The following is a 16,927-nucleotide window of genomic DNA, read 5'->3' on the forward strand; positions in this document are numbered from 1 at the left end:
ATGTCTGAGAACAAATTATGTCTGGTATTAATGACAGAATTATAAACAGAGGAAAAGTAGCAAGCAACCAGATGTAAAAGGAAAAGGCTTCTAACTGGTCTTTGAAGATATCTTTAAACTCAACCTAATAATGAAGCAAAGAGCCAGTGAAGGATTTTTAAAAAAGAACCTTAAAATTTTCAGGTGGAAATGAAAGACAATAGAAAATAGATTTTTATATGTTGTAGTCTAGATGGAATACAAGGAAGTAACAAAAAGCAAGTGCCTCAAAAGAAAAAAAACTGCAGTGTCAAAAAAGTGCATAAAGTGCAAAAATTAGGGAAACAAAATAAGACTTAATAGTTTCGAATATTACAATCCAATCCAAGTGCATCATCTTGTATCGATTTCAACGGCTTGAATACCCAAATATCAGTACAGCTTTACTTGCAGTACCAAAGCTCTGGCATCTGGTACCCAGGCTGGGGCTGCATCGCAATAAGGATGCAAATTATTGAGCTGGACACCATGAACTATCAGGTAATACAATTTTGCTTTACACACAATCAGCTTGTACAGGCCTGTGAATTTGGTTAGGATCTTCTTTTTCCCTTGTCTTCTGTTGCACTTAACCTGTTTTAAATTCACACACACAATACCAGCCACACCATGGTTCTCACCTCTAGTGCTAGGAATGTTTACTGGACTTAATAGACTGAATTCCAGTGTAGTAAACACTGAAAAAACTTGCACCATCAACAGATGTTATGCATTTGTACAGATCCTTCTCCAGCTTAGATCCATCCCTAAGTTACTGACTCAAGCAAAACCAGAAAAAAAAAAAAAAATGAATTACATTTTCTATAAGGACATGTGACGGTAGAATCAAAGATATCCTATACCAAAACGTCCCAAAAACATGGGAGATTTGCATGGCAAAACACAGGTCACTGGTTTCCTAAAAATCCCTGCTTTGGTACCAAGTTAATGAAGCCTCTGTCTGAGGTTATGACCCTACAGAAAAACATACAACTGCATGGTTTAGAGTGGAGATATGGACAGGGCAAATGTGTAATAGCAGCTATATGGCAACTTACTTTCTACCCCTATTAGTTATGCTAAAACAAGTTAAGAGATACAGGCACTAAAAATGCTTTCCTAAGTAATGCAGAACTCTACTAGTGTCACAACAGAAAAAAAAACCCCAAAAAACAAAAAAACACCCACCCAAAAGTGAGGTTAAACTGATTTAACAGTCATAATTTTGTAACTAATCTGTGAAACTCAGTGCAACATAGACATTAAAAAAAAGGTGAGGCTTTGGTGGTTCTTTTTCTTTTGAAAAGTCCCAACACCAAGCACGACTCCCAGAAAAGCACCACATCTTCATAGACAGACATTACCGTTAATGTTGTCACAGTAGTAAAAGTGTTCATCTTTTAGAGAGGGGCATGCAGCAACTAACTCCTGCAGACCTGCACCAGTTACAGTGAGACAGCCCGAGAGGTTCAGGTGCTCCAAATGCGGCAGTCCTCCTCCCAGAGTCAATGCCCTGTGGACACACAGAAGAGACGCGTTAGGAGCCCGCACAGCGTGGCACTGACAAGTGCCCCACTACCTCACCCCATCACAGACCTACTGCACCTCTGACAACAGACACACCTCCTAAGGAGCCACAGAGTTTTAAACCTGCCACTTCTATACTCTCTTTTAAATGGGGGGGAGTCACCCCTGAAGCCACTCAACAGACCTGAAAAATGAACAGACTTCTACATAAGATAACAATTCCTGTAGACAGACTTCAGTGGGAAACCACTTATTTTATGGATGACACCAGAGATGGCCAACCGTTTCAAAGAAATACAAAGCCATTATTCTTAAAAATACCATTGATTTTGTCAGCTCTTCATTAATCATCTCACACTAAAACATGACGCTCCCAAGTTTGGTGCATTATGCTTCCCAAAGTTTGACCCTATTTTTTGCTAAGCTTATTTTAGAATCCAAATTTGTGTTTTCCTAGGACTGACTGGAGGACTTCTCTCGGCCAACACACCATCTTATTGTTCAAATGTACTTCTCTAGCTCTCCTCTGAGTGCAAGAGAATTTGGCTGCTGATGCAACAGGCACATGGATGTACCACACCTGAGCAATTACTCCACGTGATGCTGCTCTCTTCTCTGTGAACTCACAGAGCAGCCCGCCTAAGATCAAGCAGAAACAAGCTCACTCACCTGAAAAAAACCCACCAGGCTTGAATCACCAAACTGCAGATTCAAGCCAGGGCATAAAACTGAAGATGCCTTCAGAGCATCACTGTACAAGCTTCTTCTGTCAGCAGGCAATAGCAGAACTGCTGGCCACAAATCCAGCTATCAGGTTAACAACTTAAAAGGAAATAAATGGACTGGAACATGTTTGTATTAGGGGGTTTCACTCTTTCCCCAGGGACTCCAAGAAGCACTTGTTCCAACACACTCTCAGCTCCTAAATACTTTCACCCAAAAAGCACCAATGGAAAACCAGCAATGCAATTAAATCCTTGTGTTGACTCAGTGACCAAATCTCCCTTTGCTCCCACATTACTGAATCACGAAAAACCAGACCAGTAACATGTAAAATACACACAGCACAACCTAATCAGCATGTAACAAAATTTGTCAGGACAAGTCCACTGCAACACTCGAAGAGAAACAAGTTCCATTGTGGGAAATGGATTTGTAGAGAATTTTTAAAGCTTGACAGAATGTTTGCATACAGATGCATACAACGTGAGCCTTCTGTCAGGCTTTAAGAATTCCCTACATATCCATTTCCCACACTCCAACACAAAGCCCAGATATCTGAAGCACACCCGGAGGAAGAGTAACACTGGTGGGTGAAAGCATCAGTAGAACCACAGGAGACATCTGGTACTCTAGAACATCAAATGGGGACAAAAATCTCAGGAGAGACAAACTGATGCCAGCAACACCTCACACTATTCCTCTGTTTACTACAGCAAATAGCACAGGTATGCATTTAGTCTTCCCACTCCAAGAAGCTTTAATTAGCCCTAAGTGCTGCAGCACACTGGAGCAGGAGGCTGCAAGTACCTCAGCCTCATCTCAGTTTCAGCATGAAGCAGTAACTACATTGTTCTGGCAGTACAAAGTATCAGTGGCAAACAGCAAACAAAAAATTCTATAACTCGTGAAGCCATCTCAATGTTCAAGTCAAAGTTTTTTTTCCCTCCTTTAACTGTAATATGAAGTCACATTGAACATGCTGTTCTGCAGATAAATAATTATCATAGAATCATTTGGGATGGAAAAGACTCTTGAGATAATCACATCCAACTGTTAACCTAGCACTGCAAAACCCACCACTAACATCAACAAATGTCACATCCTTTGAATACCTCCAGGTATACCACTTCCCATGGCAGCCTCTTCCAATGCTTGAAAACCCTTTTAGTGAAGAAGTTTTTCCTAATAGCCAATCTAATCATCCTCTGGTGCAACTTGAGGCCATTTTCTCTTTTTACTTAAGAGACCGACTCCCACCTGGCTACAGCTTCCTTTCAGGTGGTTATGAAGAACGGAAAGAAAGACTGCCCCTGAGCTTCCTTTCTCCAGGTTGAGCCACTCCTTACCAGATCTGCATTCCAGACCCTTCCCCAGCTCCACTGCCCTTCTCTGGTCCAGCCCCTCAATGCCGATCTTGCAGTGAGGGTCCCAAAAGTGAGCAAAGGATTTGCCTCACCAGTCCCAAGAACAAAGGACAGTCACTGCCCTGGTCCTGGGTGCACTACTGCTGATACAGGCCACCTGGGCACACAGCTGGGTCACGTTCACCCACTGGCAAACAGCACCCCCAGGTCCTTTTCCACCAGGCTGCTTTCCAGCCACTCTGTCCCCAGCCTGTAGCACTGCCTGGGGTTGTTGTGACAAAGGGCAGGACCTGGCACTTCATCTCATTGTGCTGACACTTGGCCTCAGCCCATTGATTCAGCCTGTCCATAAATTGTGTTGTTACCCCGACAGGTTAATCAAAATGTCACTCCAGTTTTACAAAGTTTCAAGCATACTGGCAGGCATAACGAAAAAAATCGGTGAACCAACGCAATTTCTTGACAAGAAATCACTAAAGATCAAATCTAAAAGCATTAATACTGTCTAGAACAACAAATTCACAAAAATACTCGACTTCAGAAGACAGATATAAAAGATTTTACTGTTATCTACAAGAGAAAAGCTGGAAAAAGTTTTCAAGTACTGTATTACAATAGTTACAATACTGTAACTATTTAAGAAGCAAAGACTGCTTAAAACTTAACAGTTTCTTCAATAAAAATGTTTCTAGTGAAATAAGGCAGATTCATCCCAGAATAGCCCAACAAATAAAATCAGAAAAAATATCCTACAGCAAACAGTTTGAAAATGTCTCCTCACCTGAGAGCACGGTCTGTTATCTGGTAACAGCCTGACAGACTGAGAAACTGAAGAACTCGTGCAGTCTCTTCATCTGTTTTTTCACTCCCAGAGTATGCAGAGTCTTTTTTCTCTGACTGCTTAGTCCTTGTTGGTTTTTTACACAGTGCAGAGGACTCTGGAAGTGCTCGAATAGTTCTTAGTGCTGTCCCAGCACAACAAAACGAGTGACCGCAGTAAATCAAGTCAGTAGAAGCACAGTGCTGCTGCCACCCTCTAGTCCTTAACCCATAAATGTCTCTACTGTAGCACAATGCAGAACAATTAATATGCGATGTTGGTTCCATGACACAAAAACCTTCAACATTTCTGTGTCTCCACTCTGCAGCATCTTCAATGTCAGCTAAATCATCTGCATTTAGCATCCACACATAAGCAGAATTGAAGTTTTCTGAGCCGTCAGGTTTAGTCCAGTGCTGTTCATCATTTCCTCCCTGAATGAGATTTTCATTGCTGATTTCATGCAAACCATTATATTTCTGATTGGTCTGCACAGTAATCTCTCTGTTTTTCCAGAAAGTCTTAGCGTTCCTGTTCCTGCAGCTTTTCAGAATACCTCTGGTATGATGAGTTGATATGATACCCAGCGCTCTGGAAATCCTCTCTATAGCCACATCTGTAATTTTTTCACATCCAGACAGATCAAGGTGGCGTAGATTTTGACAATACCCAACTGAACACCAACTGAAATCAGGGGGAAAAAAAAAAAAAAAGTGGTTTGGTTTGTTGGTGGTTAAGTTTTTTAGTTTTTGCTCAGAAACAGCTGTTAAGGCTAAATATTTGAAAGAACATTTCACAAGTAAAATACCTGTATTAATTCACATAATATTCAAAGAAGCTACCCCAGGCAGATTAGATTTGATACTCCAAGTGCTCCATATACACCTAGAAAAATTATGTCTAGAGAAACGTGAAATCATTCACGAATCAGTAACAACTTCTATTTCTCCATATACTGAGAAGTCCAAATTTGCTGTACAACGAACAAATGAATAGTAGATCAGACCGCAAGCACCAAATACACACACTTTCAAAAAACAAGTACATTATACTCAACAAAAGCAACCAAGAGACATCTGAGTTACTAAACATCACAGTTACTTCTCAAAAGGCTGAAAATACTGAACTAGTATTTTCACACTCCCCCCCCAAAATACATCTGAAATTCCATATTCAGTTTGAAGTACTGTAAGAGTTTTATTTTCTAGGATTTTGAGTTTCTCAAGCTTGGCAGTTTACATATACTGAAATGCCAATGTACTTAGATAATTTGTCCTGTCCTTCTCCATTTCTCCCAGGAATAACTAGACCGATTTCTGAAACAGATCCTGTGTCTAATTATTCCATCATTAATTAGAAATCAGACCTTTTCATTTTAACAAACACTTACTCTCTTAGTCTCACCTTTTTCATACAGTAATATCTTTACATTATTAGCTCTAAAAGTATCTAAGTGATTTATCTGACCTTTACCTATCCATAGTTAATATTACTATCATGTACTTTCTGTAAGTGATTGATTATATTTAAAACAAGCCAAACTCATTTTCTGAGTTACAAATTGGAGTGTTGCAAATACAGATATATGAGGAGGGGCAAATAAGGTAAATTTTACTAGATATTGACAAAAGCTCACAAAGATTGACTTCTGAGCCCTGGAAATTCTAAGAAGCTTTTATTTCAAATGAAACTTCTTATACAAGCCACAGGGGGTTGCTACCAGCATCCATGCTGGTAAGATTTTCTGTGGTGCTCACACTACCTGAGGCACTACATGATGTAAAAGCAGAACACTGACATATCTGCAGAGTTTCAATACCACAGTAAGACTCACTGGTGCAGGTTCTGCATCCACACACCATCCCACTGACATCAGTGACATTTCTGCAGGCCTCAGTAAAACTCAGGAATACACAGACAATACAGCTTTGCCTACTATTTGATCTGGGTGTCTAAAATAGCAGCATTCCACACCCTATCAGCTCTAGCAGACCAAGAGAACTTTCTTAACTGAGCAACTCCATAAAAATCTATGGACAAGTTGTTAATACTAGAGCAAAAACCACAACTATTGTTATGGATAGCTATACATTAGGTTAAAAAGCATACAGTAGGGAAGACAGAATTTTAAATGGCTGCTACCAGTAACATTTTTCACTTGGTATTTCAGTGATTTGTTACTCTGGTTTAGTTCTTAGTCACAAGTCACATGGGAGTTAGGAATTTGATTTCTCTTTCTTTCTTGGCAACGGACTAAGAAATGCTTGAATATTTCCCCTCCGCACTCAAAAAGATGGATTGTATTTTTTTCTTTAAAGGAAACAACAGTTATCTAACCTTTCAAATACAGAGTCTGAAATATCGGTTTGAGTGAGATCCAAATATTCCAAGTTGGGGCAAAGCTCTAAGATCTGTCTAACCTGAAAAAAGAGAAAGGAAAATAATCAGTAAAGATACAAGCCACTAAAGCTGCACACAGTGCATAGAGACAACTTACAAATTAGCATTCTTCTGGACTGCAACCTGCTTACACTACCCAAGCACGTCAGTTATTAATTAAAGACTGCATAGCCACAATTATTAAATGCAAGTTTCAAATTACACACCATTTTGCTGGACACTGCAGAACTGTAGGCCAATACCAGTGTCTTCACTGAGGAGCCCACAAGTGGGAGGACATGATGAATTAGGCCATGAAGTAAACGTTTTTCCATTTGTGCTATATTAATGGCAAGTGAATCTTCAGCTGCTTCTTCTGCAAAGTAAACCCAGAGAGAAAGACTTAAAATCATTAAAGGACTTGGAGAAATATTTACTACAGATTGTCACTACTCAGGGCAGCCCAGGGCAGCTGTTTCCACCAACTTGTTTTGGATATCAAAATACTATCTCACAGGGCACTTCTCATACATATATATGTATCTGCGATTTATTAACTTAAGACAAATTTAAAATCAAGCCTAGAGTGCATAAGGATGCAAGATGATTCATCCAAACTTTCTGCCGAGATGAAACCTAGTCTTTTACCTCCACACACATCTCTATAACTCTCCTACCTGCTCTCACGTTTGCTCTTTCCTAGAGAAATTAATTCCAGTCATTAAAATCAGATGCCTGTTTCTCCCCTACCAAGCTCCATATCCCTTTTTTTTCCACTCAGCTTGTTTCTTATAGCTATGTCATCTTCAGGAAAAACAATACACTTCACCAAAATCAATTTTACCTACCAGATTCATCTATGTCAGCATCTTCATCCCATTCCTGGAAAGCACGACATTCATCTTTTCTATTTTTCACCCATTCCTCATCAGGTTCAGTCTCAGTATCTGCTGCAGGACCACTATACCAATCACCTACTCATCACCAACCCCCAAAAAGAAGAAGGGAAAAAAAGTTAATAAAAATTTCTCACTGCAGTAGAAATCAGCACTGATAGCTTTTCAGTATATTGTGACCTGATTTAAGAGACATAAATGAATTTCAAATTCATCTTAACTAAGACTGGACTAAAGCCTTAAATAATTCTTTCTTTGATCTTTATTCTTAAGCTTCAAAATATTCTTGGAACAGTTTCACTACCATTCCAGAACTCACAGCCTATTATGCCTGTCTGAGACATGCTTGCTGTCTTTATTTGCTTAATAGGGACCAATATGAACACAAAAAAACCAGAAACGATCATAGAATATTTGGACTATCTAGGTGCTCAAATTTCTTCTGGTAAAAAAATTATTTATCAGCTTTTAGTGTAACACTTGGTTGAAGACATCTCTCTTTTCCTCTGGAATATCACGAATATACAGTTAACCAGCCTGGTTTTAGTCCCTGCACATGGCAACTCCAAGATCACAAAAACCAAATTCCACAAGTATCCTGCTTAATCAGCTACATAATACTTGTAACATACATATGACTCAAATCAATACACAATCATTTTTTAGAACATCTGGATGAAGGTGAAGATCAGCAAGAGCCTTGCTGTTTTAGCTGGTTGAGCACCCCTTCCCCTTTGGGGGCATTAATTTACTTCTGGTTTGGATATATGGCAGTGCTGCCCTCGATGCAGACATACTGAGAAAGAAACCATCTCATTTAACTGTCCCACAGGGGTGAACCTTACTCTTCCTAAAGCAAGAGCAACTCCTATTGAGTAGTATCTAAAAGAACAAGGCTTCTTCTATGAATAACACAATGACAATTAAATCCTAATTGACTGTCAACTGTGAAGTTTTGGTAACATTTCTCATCATCTTTAACCTATCTTCATATTACATAAGAAGCCTCAGAAGTCTTCTGTGTACTAGGAGGGGAAAAAAAGTTAGAAACTTAACTAAGCCTACATAAAACTACAATTCTTTTTCCCTCCCTGTGGCAGCAAATCCCATCTGAGAAGCTTCCTCCCAGTTTACAGCACTTCTGCACAAACAACTGCAATAGTACAAACATGGTCATGAGACCAGCTTCCGGTTGTGCCAAACCAGGTTTAGAAGCACTCATTTTAAGCAGTTGTCAATTATCTTTTTATTCTGGATGTCTGTGCAGCATTGAATTATCAAGATAACTATGCTGCAAATGCAAATTTAAGAATTCGAACTCTGGAGCCTTTCTACTCAGTCTTTGGAAGCTCAGGTACCAAACCATCATTTTCAGGAAGATTTACTCCCCCCCCAAAAAATTTAGACCTAGAAGTTATTTAGTTCTCAGCCTTGTACAAATTTTAGAAGACAAAGAAGTTTTTAGTTTTTATGTATCTCTAAAGCTAAGTTATATAAACACAGCTTTCTCTCTTAAAGGCATACAAAAGACTTATTAAACAGCATACTTTCTCTTTTTACTGAACTACGGTGATGCAGCAGCACCCTGAAGCCTGCAGTTCCATACTCCAGTGATTCTTTAATACTCACATAAATATAGACATAAAGCTACAAATACACTCTGATGACTTGTAACTGGCCTCATTGGAATACAGAGTATTTTGTCTATTTGAACAGGTACTTTTGCAAAGATCACACTTCTCAAGAGGAAAGTCTAATTAAAATAAGAGTTTGAGGAGTTCGATGAAGTTTTAAAAAACATTCACTGCAACAGAAGTTACTGAAGTAATACACCTAAAAAATCAATACTAAAACTAAACATCCATTCAGTTTTCTTTGAAGCTTGACTAGATTGTGAGGAAACATTTAAAACTCCACTTATTTTGAACTTCCTTTCTGCAGTTATGCATTTCATTTCTACCTGGTAACCTAAGAAAATTATTTTAGTGATATAAGTGTAACAGCAGCACTTAAAATTCAAAACACCTTTGATTATTAAATCATTCAGATGTTGTATTATTGAACATATTATTAGTATTCATACAAGCAAAAAAAGGGGGTTTTTTTTTGCCTCAGTAAAACAAGGTAAACTGGATACAAAATGTACTCATGAGTTTTAACCAAAACAACTTCTAGTTTCTTATTTCTGCAAGATGGAAGTATGTTTTGGGGATTTTTAACACTGAATCAAGTTTCAGGACAAAAAGGTAAACCTCCCGTGCTCAGCTGTCAGGCTCAGCCTATACTAAAACACTTTTTCACAGGCTCAAAAGTTCTGACAATTGATGTGCTTTCAAACAAGGTAAATGTAACTTACCTCTGGCCCAGCGAACAGGGTAAAGATGCTTCCACAGAGATCCAGTTTTAGCCAACTGTGACCATTCAGTGCTTACTTGACTACACTGACATAACTCTTGAGGGTTAAGGTAACTGAAAATGGTCACCATTACTTCAGGAGGGAGATTAGTAATATTTGTGGTGTGCCCTGTTACTTCGGTTTCTGAAATACAGAAAGTGTGTGTTAAGTGAAGCACAGCCTCACAGCTTTAATAACAGTAGTGGAACACACATTTTGACTAGAACAATGAAAAAAATGTGTCTGAAAAAATTTTAGCAACTGTTAAAGATAGGTATTGGTTTGGCTTTAAAATCTTTCACTGTAACAACACCTTGAACAACAGCAACAAACCAACTCATTTTTCTGTCTGCCACTTTCTCATCTGGCTCATTCATTCAAAAAAAAAAGGAGTGAATCAATGCTACTCAACCACAGAAAGATGAAAGCCATACCTGCTATAAATGAAATGCTTTAAGAAAAATGCCTTCTGTTGCAGATGGTATCTGTACCTGGTCTGCCACATTCCCAGGAAACAGTACTAGCACGCAGCACCTACCAGCTGGGACCACTCTCGCTGGAAGCGCTCAGCCTCTTGACTGGTACACAGAAAAGTTCATGCTCAACTCTTTGCACCTGTCTTGAATTTTATTTCTAGCTTTAGCTGCTGGCATTGACAATTTTAACTTCTGAATGGTGATGAGCCATTCAGGCTGTAAAGTAATACTAAGTACTAGATGAGACTAAAATTTGACCACTGTAATTAATACTTCAATGGACAGCAGTAGGAACTATTTCCAACAGCTCTCCCTGATCCCCATACTGCAAAGAGAGCTGCAAACTATATAAAATACCGAATTCAGAGTTTTGGTTAGTGAGGCCTTTGGCTGTTTTAAGAGATTTTTAGTGTTTTGTTTCAGAACTATTTCCTTGAATTATTTCCTAAAAATATTTCTAAAGGAGTTTTCAGAGTCCTACAAAATAGCAGGGGGTTTTACTTCTTAAGTGCCTAGAACTTCTACAGAGAGAGAAGCATCAGAATTGTTTTTGCAAAGAAGCTTCAAAAGTGACCATAATGTAAACTTAACCACGTGATAAGCTATTGCTACTTCAAAAAATATAATTAAATACAGGTTCACTTGATGAATCAATGCATTTATTTGTACAACTAGCATGTTGCCACATGAATTACAGAGAATTTCTCAGGAAAATGCAGTTAAGCCTGCATAGGACTGCAAGCTATGTTACTTTCTTCTCTTTCTAAAAAATTAATGCAATGAATGCATACTCTCCTCTCCTGATGTCTAAAAACACGACGATTCCAGAATTACTACTGTCCCAAAACTGCTATCTCAGATAGATTTAACAGCAAGTAATGCCACAAAGCTACGTCTGTCACATTCATCTGTAAAGACTCAATAGTATTTCACAGAATGGACCATGATCTTTTCTGAAGGCTTCACCTGGAGGGCAGAAAACGACCAGTTGAGTAGTTCAGAGAAGTCAAGTTTCATCAAAAAAATCTGACTACAGAGTAATTAGTAAAGTTTTTCTAATGAGAGCAGCACATCTTACCAACATCACAAACTCAGTCCATGAGAGCCTGCTCTACGTATCAGGCTTACACCAGCATTACACTTTTGGTGCATTAACTCCCCTTCCTTGGGGCATCAATTCCTTTTTGTTAAGAGGGAAAACTGTAAATACTGACAACTTAGGCTGATTCAGCAGTCATAAAACAAGGCTGAAGTCTACTTTAGTAGTTATCCATTTATTCTAAGTTTCAAAAAGAAGCAGAAAAGGCAGCTAGAGACAAATGCAAAATAAATATCCACTTTCAGAACACACATTTCATCTGACCTATTCACAAGCTGCACAGATTCATTCCCTTGCACTAGTCCACACTCACAGGTCCTTTCTCATTCCTGAGCAGTCCAGGAAAGCTAGGGAGTGGAGCTGAGAAGGTGAATGTTTTTAACTTGAAATACTGTCACCTGGATAACTATACTGTGATATTAAAACATCAACACAAAAAGCTTAGAAAGCTGCCCTAAAAACCAAGAATGAAATGCAGAGTCTGCAAATAGAAAATATAATTTCAATGGAAGTGTGAAATTAGAAGTTAATTACATTTTCCATCTGTTTATTGTATCAAATATGAACATGTGAGGGAAGTGAGGAGAAGAATGTTGAGAACAGGTAAACAGGGAAGTATTATCTACATTACAACCTGCCAAGATGCCCATATCAAACAACAGTTTCTGAAATTTCAAAACTGGTTTGCAGATAGGCTCATTTTATATAAACTACTGTCTGCCTGTACATAATTTTAGGTACATCACTGGTGTGGCTTTTTAGATTAAAACTGTAGTTTGAAAGCTACTTTAATTAGATACTTCACCTTGATCTGCCTTCTCATCCACAGAATACTTAAAGACCTTCTGAAGCTCTTCTGCTTGATTCCACTTACTGAGACCTCTGAATTCTGCAGCCTCTTTCTGTGAGCAGTGCTGTGCAATTACTTTCTTCTTAATATCTTTCAGCTCTTCATAAGTAAAGTATTCCATCAACATTGGCTGAAAAACCTAACACAAAGGAAAAAAAAAATCTGGTGCTGACAGAAATAGTCACTAATGCTACAAAGACCTACCAACATAGAATTTCCTATTTCAAGTTCTCTCAAAGTAAAACATGTCATACATTAAGTGCACCTATGGACAGAATGATGGAAGCTTTAAATTCTAACCCCCTGCTTTCTAACAGAACACTGCACAGTATCAGGCAAGCTGTTTTAATTGTTTTCCCCACCAGAATAGAGAAGGGATTAAACTTGTTTAACCCATATAACTTATCAAGATACTCACATGGAAGGCAACGTAGGAAGGAAAAACATGAGAAAATACTTCCCATGGACAGACTTCAGAAGATGCTTCCCAGTTTTTGGATACCCATAAATCATCAGACTGGCAGTACTAGTCTATGTTTCAAATATAGGTCAGAAGCTGTTTGGGAGTGTCAGTTTGAGTCATGAAGCACTGGTTTACAGGATCTCTCTTTTCTCATTTATGTTTTGCTACATATCCATTTTAACTACTCGTTGCAAACAAACCCCAGCCCCACTGGAGTTCTGTTTTCAATTTTTTCAAGAATTAGAATTTCACCATAAACGTCCTATATATTCTGTTCCAGAACCTGTCACTTTCCAGTCAGAGAACTGAACAATGACACCACAGTCCTGAATGCAAATTAGCATAGCAATAAAAAGAGAGAACTGAAAAAACAATGAACCTCTGAGCCATTTGTCCCTATTTAGTTATTCCAAACCCCAAGGAAGATTCCCATTACATTTGAAGAAAATCGTTACCTACCTCCTCTTCCTCTTTCATATGAGGAAGGAAATCCCTGGTAAAGGCTTCCAATCTCTCCTTCAGCTGTTTCGCATAGTTTAGCTGTTCATATTCATTCTGAGAAGAAAGCAAAGACTCAATGATTACCCGATCTCATCCAGTCATCCAAGGATTGAACCAATCCAATGAAGCAGTGGTTGAAAGGAAAGCCCATTATGCCCTTCTCATGCATGCAGCAGGTTTGCTCTATTTCATGGTAAGAATGTGTTTGCTTAATGACGCTGACACTCTGTACTGGCCTGGTAACAGGCAGGGCAAAGAATTCCCTTCCTGCCGGAGTCCAGTTTATTTTCTTAGCATATATGAATTTGTTTGTCTAGTCCCATCTTTACTTTGGAGCAGAGTGAAATCTGCCAATCTACAATCTCACACAAAGTTCAAAGTAGCAGCAGACTAATTTAAGTATTTGCATGGTTTGTATATAAAGTGTTCTAGGACACAACAGTTCTACTTCATCTCTTAACCAAATACACTTTACCTGAGTTATTCTAAAATTCTAACTTCCAAATTATAATCAGAATTTACAGTCAGATATGCTGTACAGATTTTTACTTTGGAAACTGAAAGAACTCTTAAATAAAGATGTAACTGACTTTTAAATGTTCAAGTTAGTCCAACCTCATGTATCAATTTGTTAGCTTATTCTGAGTCACTAACAAGAAGCTGGTTCTGAAATCTGCACAGTAGTTGCAACATACAGAAGTTCCTCCAAACTCATACTGCAAATCTTTTCTTTTCAAGCTTCTACAACATCAAGAAACCCTGACTATTACAGAGACAAGCTTAAACCATCAGTTTAAATCAACTAATCACCCCCTAAAAATAGTTAAATGTTAATTAAAGTTAATGTACCTAAAGAGAACTAAAGAAATCTGGGTTTGTACACCTAAGAAATCAAGTAACAGAGTAACACTAGCATCCTATCAGAGAAGGTGTAACACAAAGCCAAGTGTCAAATTTCCCTCTTTCCTTCATCTCCTAATTTGTTAATGGAAACAAGACAAAACTTAAGTTCTATTATGCATAGGAAAAAAATTATTTGTAGGGTTCCCAGGTCAAAACAAGGCTTAGATGGCAAAATGCAGGCAATCAACTGCATATTTAGTATTTTTCTTACTGAAAATCTGGACCACACATACTAGAAGTATAATGTGGGATGTCAAATGACTACTGGAGACTATAGCTCTTAGGCAGCAGCAAGGGGGAGTTGAGTTAGGTACCCCAAGAGAAAGAAATGGAAGAATTCAAGAATTCTACTGGAGAAGAACTTAGAGATAAGTCATCATCAAAAAAAGCCAGATGGAGAAATAATATTTAGACTTCTTTGACAATTGGTTCACTACCAGGACTGCTGAGCTACAGATTACTGGAAGGAGTATATGAGTCACAGAATAAAACAATGGTTTTGGGGTTTTTTTTGTAAGCCTGGGAATCATCCCCATTTGTGACAACAATACAATGCTGTGCTTCACAAAAAGAAGATCCTCAAGGTTCCCTAACAAATTAATAATTATTTCTATAGCCAGAAATAAATTCTGACCAGCTAGCAAAACAGTCTTTATATTTGAAACTTCCACACTATCTCTCCAAAACACCTAGAATTATACAGTGAAGACTGTCTCGCAAAACACACCTCTCAAAAGAATTTTTACTAGGGTGACTTTATGAGGTCTTTCACTAGGTGACCTTATGAGGCTTGTATCCCCAGTTGTCTGTTCTGTTTGTGCTGTATATTGAGTTCTGTGCCTTTAAGACCAGTTCCAAGAGAGAAAGATAAGAAGCAGCGGGAGTTTGTTTTGAAAACAGCGCTCACTCCTCTGCATTCCTTTTCCGGTTGGTGGTTTGTCTGAAGCACAGAGCAGCAACAGGACAGAGATCTCCTCTGCTTTTAATTAGCCTTGGCTAGCTGAAGCAGAGAAGCTCCTGGACTGGTTTTTTGGTTGGTTTTTTTTCTTTTTCTTGGGACTGTTCAAACCTGCCCTGGACTGAAAAACCCAGAGGAGCACCGGGAGCTCACACCGGCGGCCCACCAGGGCCTGGACCTCCAGAAGGACTGACGGGAGACTGGGAGAGCTGAGCTACCCACAGCAAGGACTTTCTGAATTTACTATCTCACTTCAGAGCAACTAAAGGTTTTAGTGTTTCGTATTATTCACTCTTTGTGCTTGTGGGCACTTTGTTTGTTAAACAAATACGTTTTTTCCACTTTTGTCCAAGGAAGTTCTTTCCTGGACCAGTTTTGGGGGAAGGGGCCATTTGGCTTTGCTCCCCAGAGGGACGCCCCGTTCAGGGGTTTTCTCCCAAATTTGCCCTAAACCAGGACAACCAGAAATTTAGTAATTGTGGTGAATGGCAAAAGAATTTGTGTTTCAGACTAGAAAGTATCAAAAACACAAAAAAGTTTCTTCTTTCTCCTTAGTTTATTCATGGCAAAAATGAAGAAGAGTCAAGGGAAAGTAATATATAATCACAGCGTGTTTTTCTCAGGTCACAAATCTCTCATAAGGTGAGTCTACTTACCTTCACATTCTTTAACCCTTTCTCAAAAAGGCTAAGCATCTCTGAGAGTTTGTTGTCCGAGTGCACATTGTACACTGTCCGGCTACGTTGCTGAAGCAAACCAATGATACACTCATTTTCAATCTGCTCGTGCATTTTAAATTCCTTGAATGTGGCATAAAGAGATTGCAGCAGAGCCCGAAAATCATTGTTGTTGGAGAAGTTGGTCTTGGAAAGCTAGGAGAAAGAAAAGTTCATTAAAAAAACAATGAAAATCATGTCAAATTCAAGTTAAATCCCTGGAATAGGTATTAGATCCAATGGATTCACTGCTCCCCTTACATACAAAAGGTGAACACCTTCAGTTTTTAACATAAAATGAAGCCAGTAAAATCAAAGTTGTATTTAAGCAACATAAACCAAATCTTGTGAAACACTGAGGTAAACAAATGTAGAAAGATTTCCTGGTAGAAGTCAATGCAATCTCCCCAACCCAGCAGATTACGGACAGGTTTAGGCCCTTTCCCAATCCACATTTTTGTCCATACCAAAAAGCCTAAACATAGGCCCCTGAGCCCATCCTTAGGGATGTATTATCCACAAGGAATATTGAGTCCTACTAATGAATAAAAACTACATTAGCTGTTGGAGAAGCTTTCTAATGGAGCAAAACCCAACAAATCAAGATAGATCAAAATTCTAGGTAATACACTAGTGTCATTTTTACATATGTACTGTCGCCATCAGCAACAATACCTTTTAAAATTGCATTTTCCTTCAGTGAACATTGAAAACCAGGGTCTTTTCTGTTCTTATGCTTTATTCCATGTGCAGCTTCAAGAAGCATAGTCTACAGCAGTATACAAGACTAAGCACTCAAAGCAGACTTCAATTCAGAAAATAAGCTACCTCAATATTCA

General features: G+C 38.6%; 1 protein-coding gene across 1 annotated transcript in view; it reads right to left on the reverse strand.

The window, feature by feature from the left end:
* Positions 1-16,927, reverse strand: part of FBXL5 (F-box and leucine rich repeat protein 5) — a 35,202-nt gene that overhangs the window by 6,961 nt on the left and 11,314 nt on the right. The window contains exons 2-10 of the mRNA XM_040063847.1: positions 16,029-16,244; positions 13,470-13,565; positions 12,503-12,686; positions 10,084-10,266; positions 7,680-7,805; positions 7,059-7,207; positions 6,790-6,872; positions 4,414-5,136; positions 1,383-1,531 (exon numbers count right to left, since the gene is read on the reverse strand). Of these exons, the coding sequence (XP_039919781.1) occupies positions 1,383-1,531; positions 4,414-5,136; positions 6,790-6,872; positions 7,059-7,207; positions 7,680-7,805; positions 10,084-10,266; positions 12,503-12,686; positions 13,470-13,565; positions 16,029-16,244 (1,909 nt within the window). The remainder of the gene's footprint in view (positions 1-1,382; positions 1,532-4,413; positions 5,137-6,789; positions 6,873-7,058; positions 7,208-7,679; positions 7,806-10,083; positions 10,267-12,502; positions 12,687-13,469; positions 13,566-16,028; positions 16,245-16,927) is intronic.

Source organism: Hirundo rustica, chromosome 5, assembly GCF_015227805.2.
Source record: "Hirundo rustica isolate bHirRus1 chromosome 5, bHirRus1.pri.v3, whole genome shotgun sequence".
NCBI classification, from domain to species: Eukaryota; Metazoa; Chordata; class Aves; order Passeriformes; family Hirundinidae; genus Hirundo; species Hirundo rustica.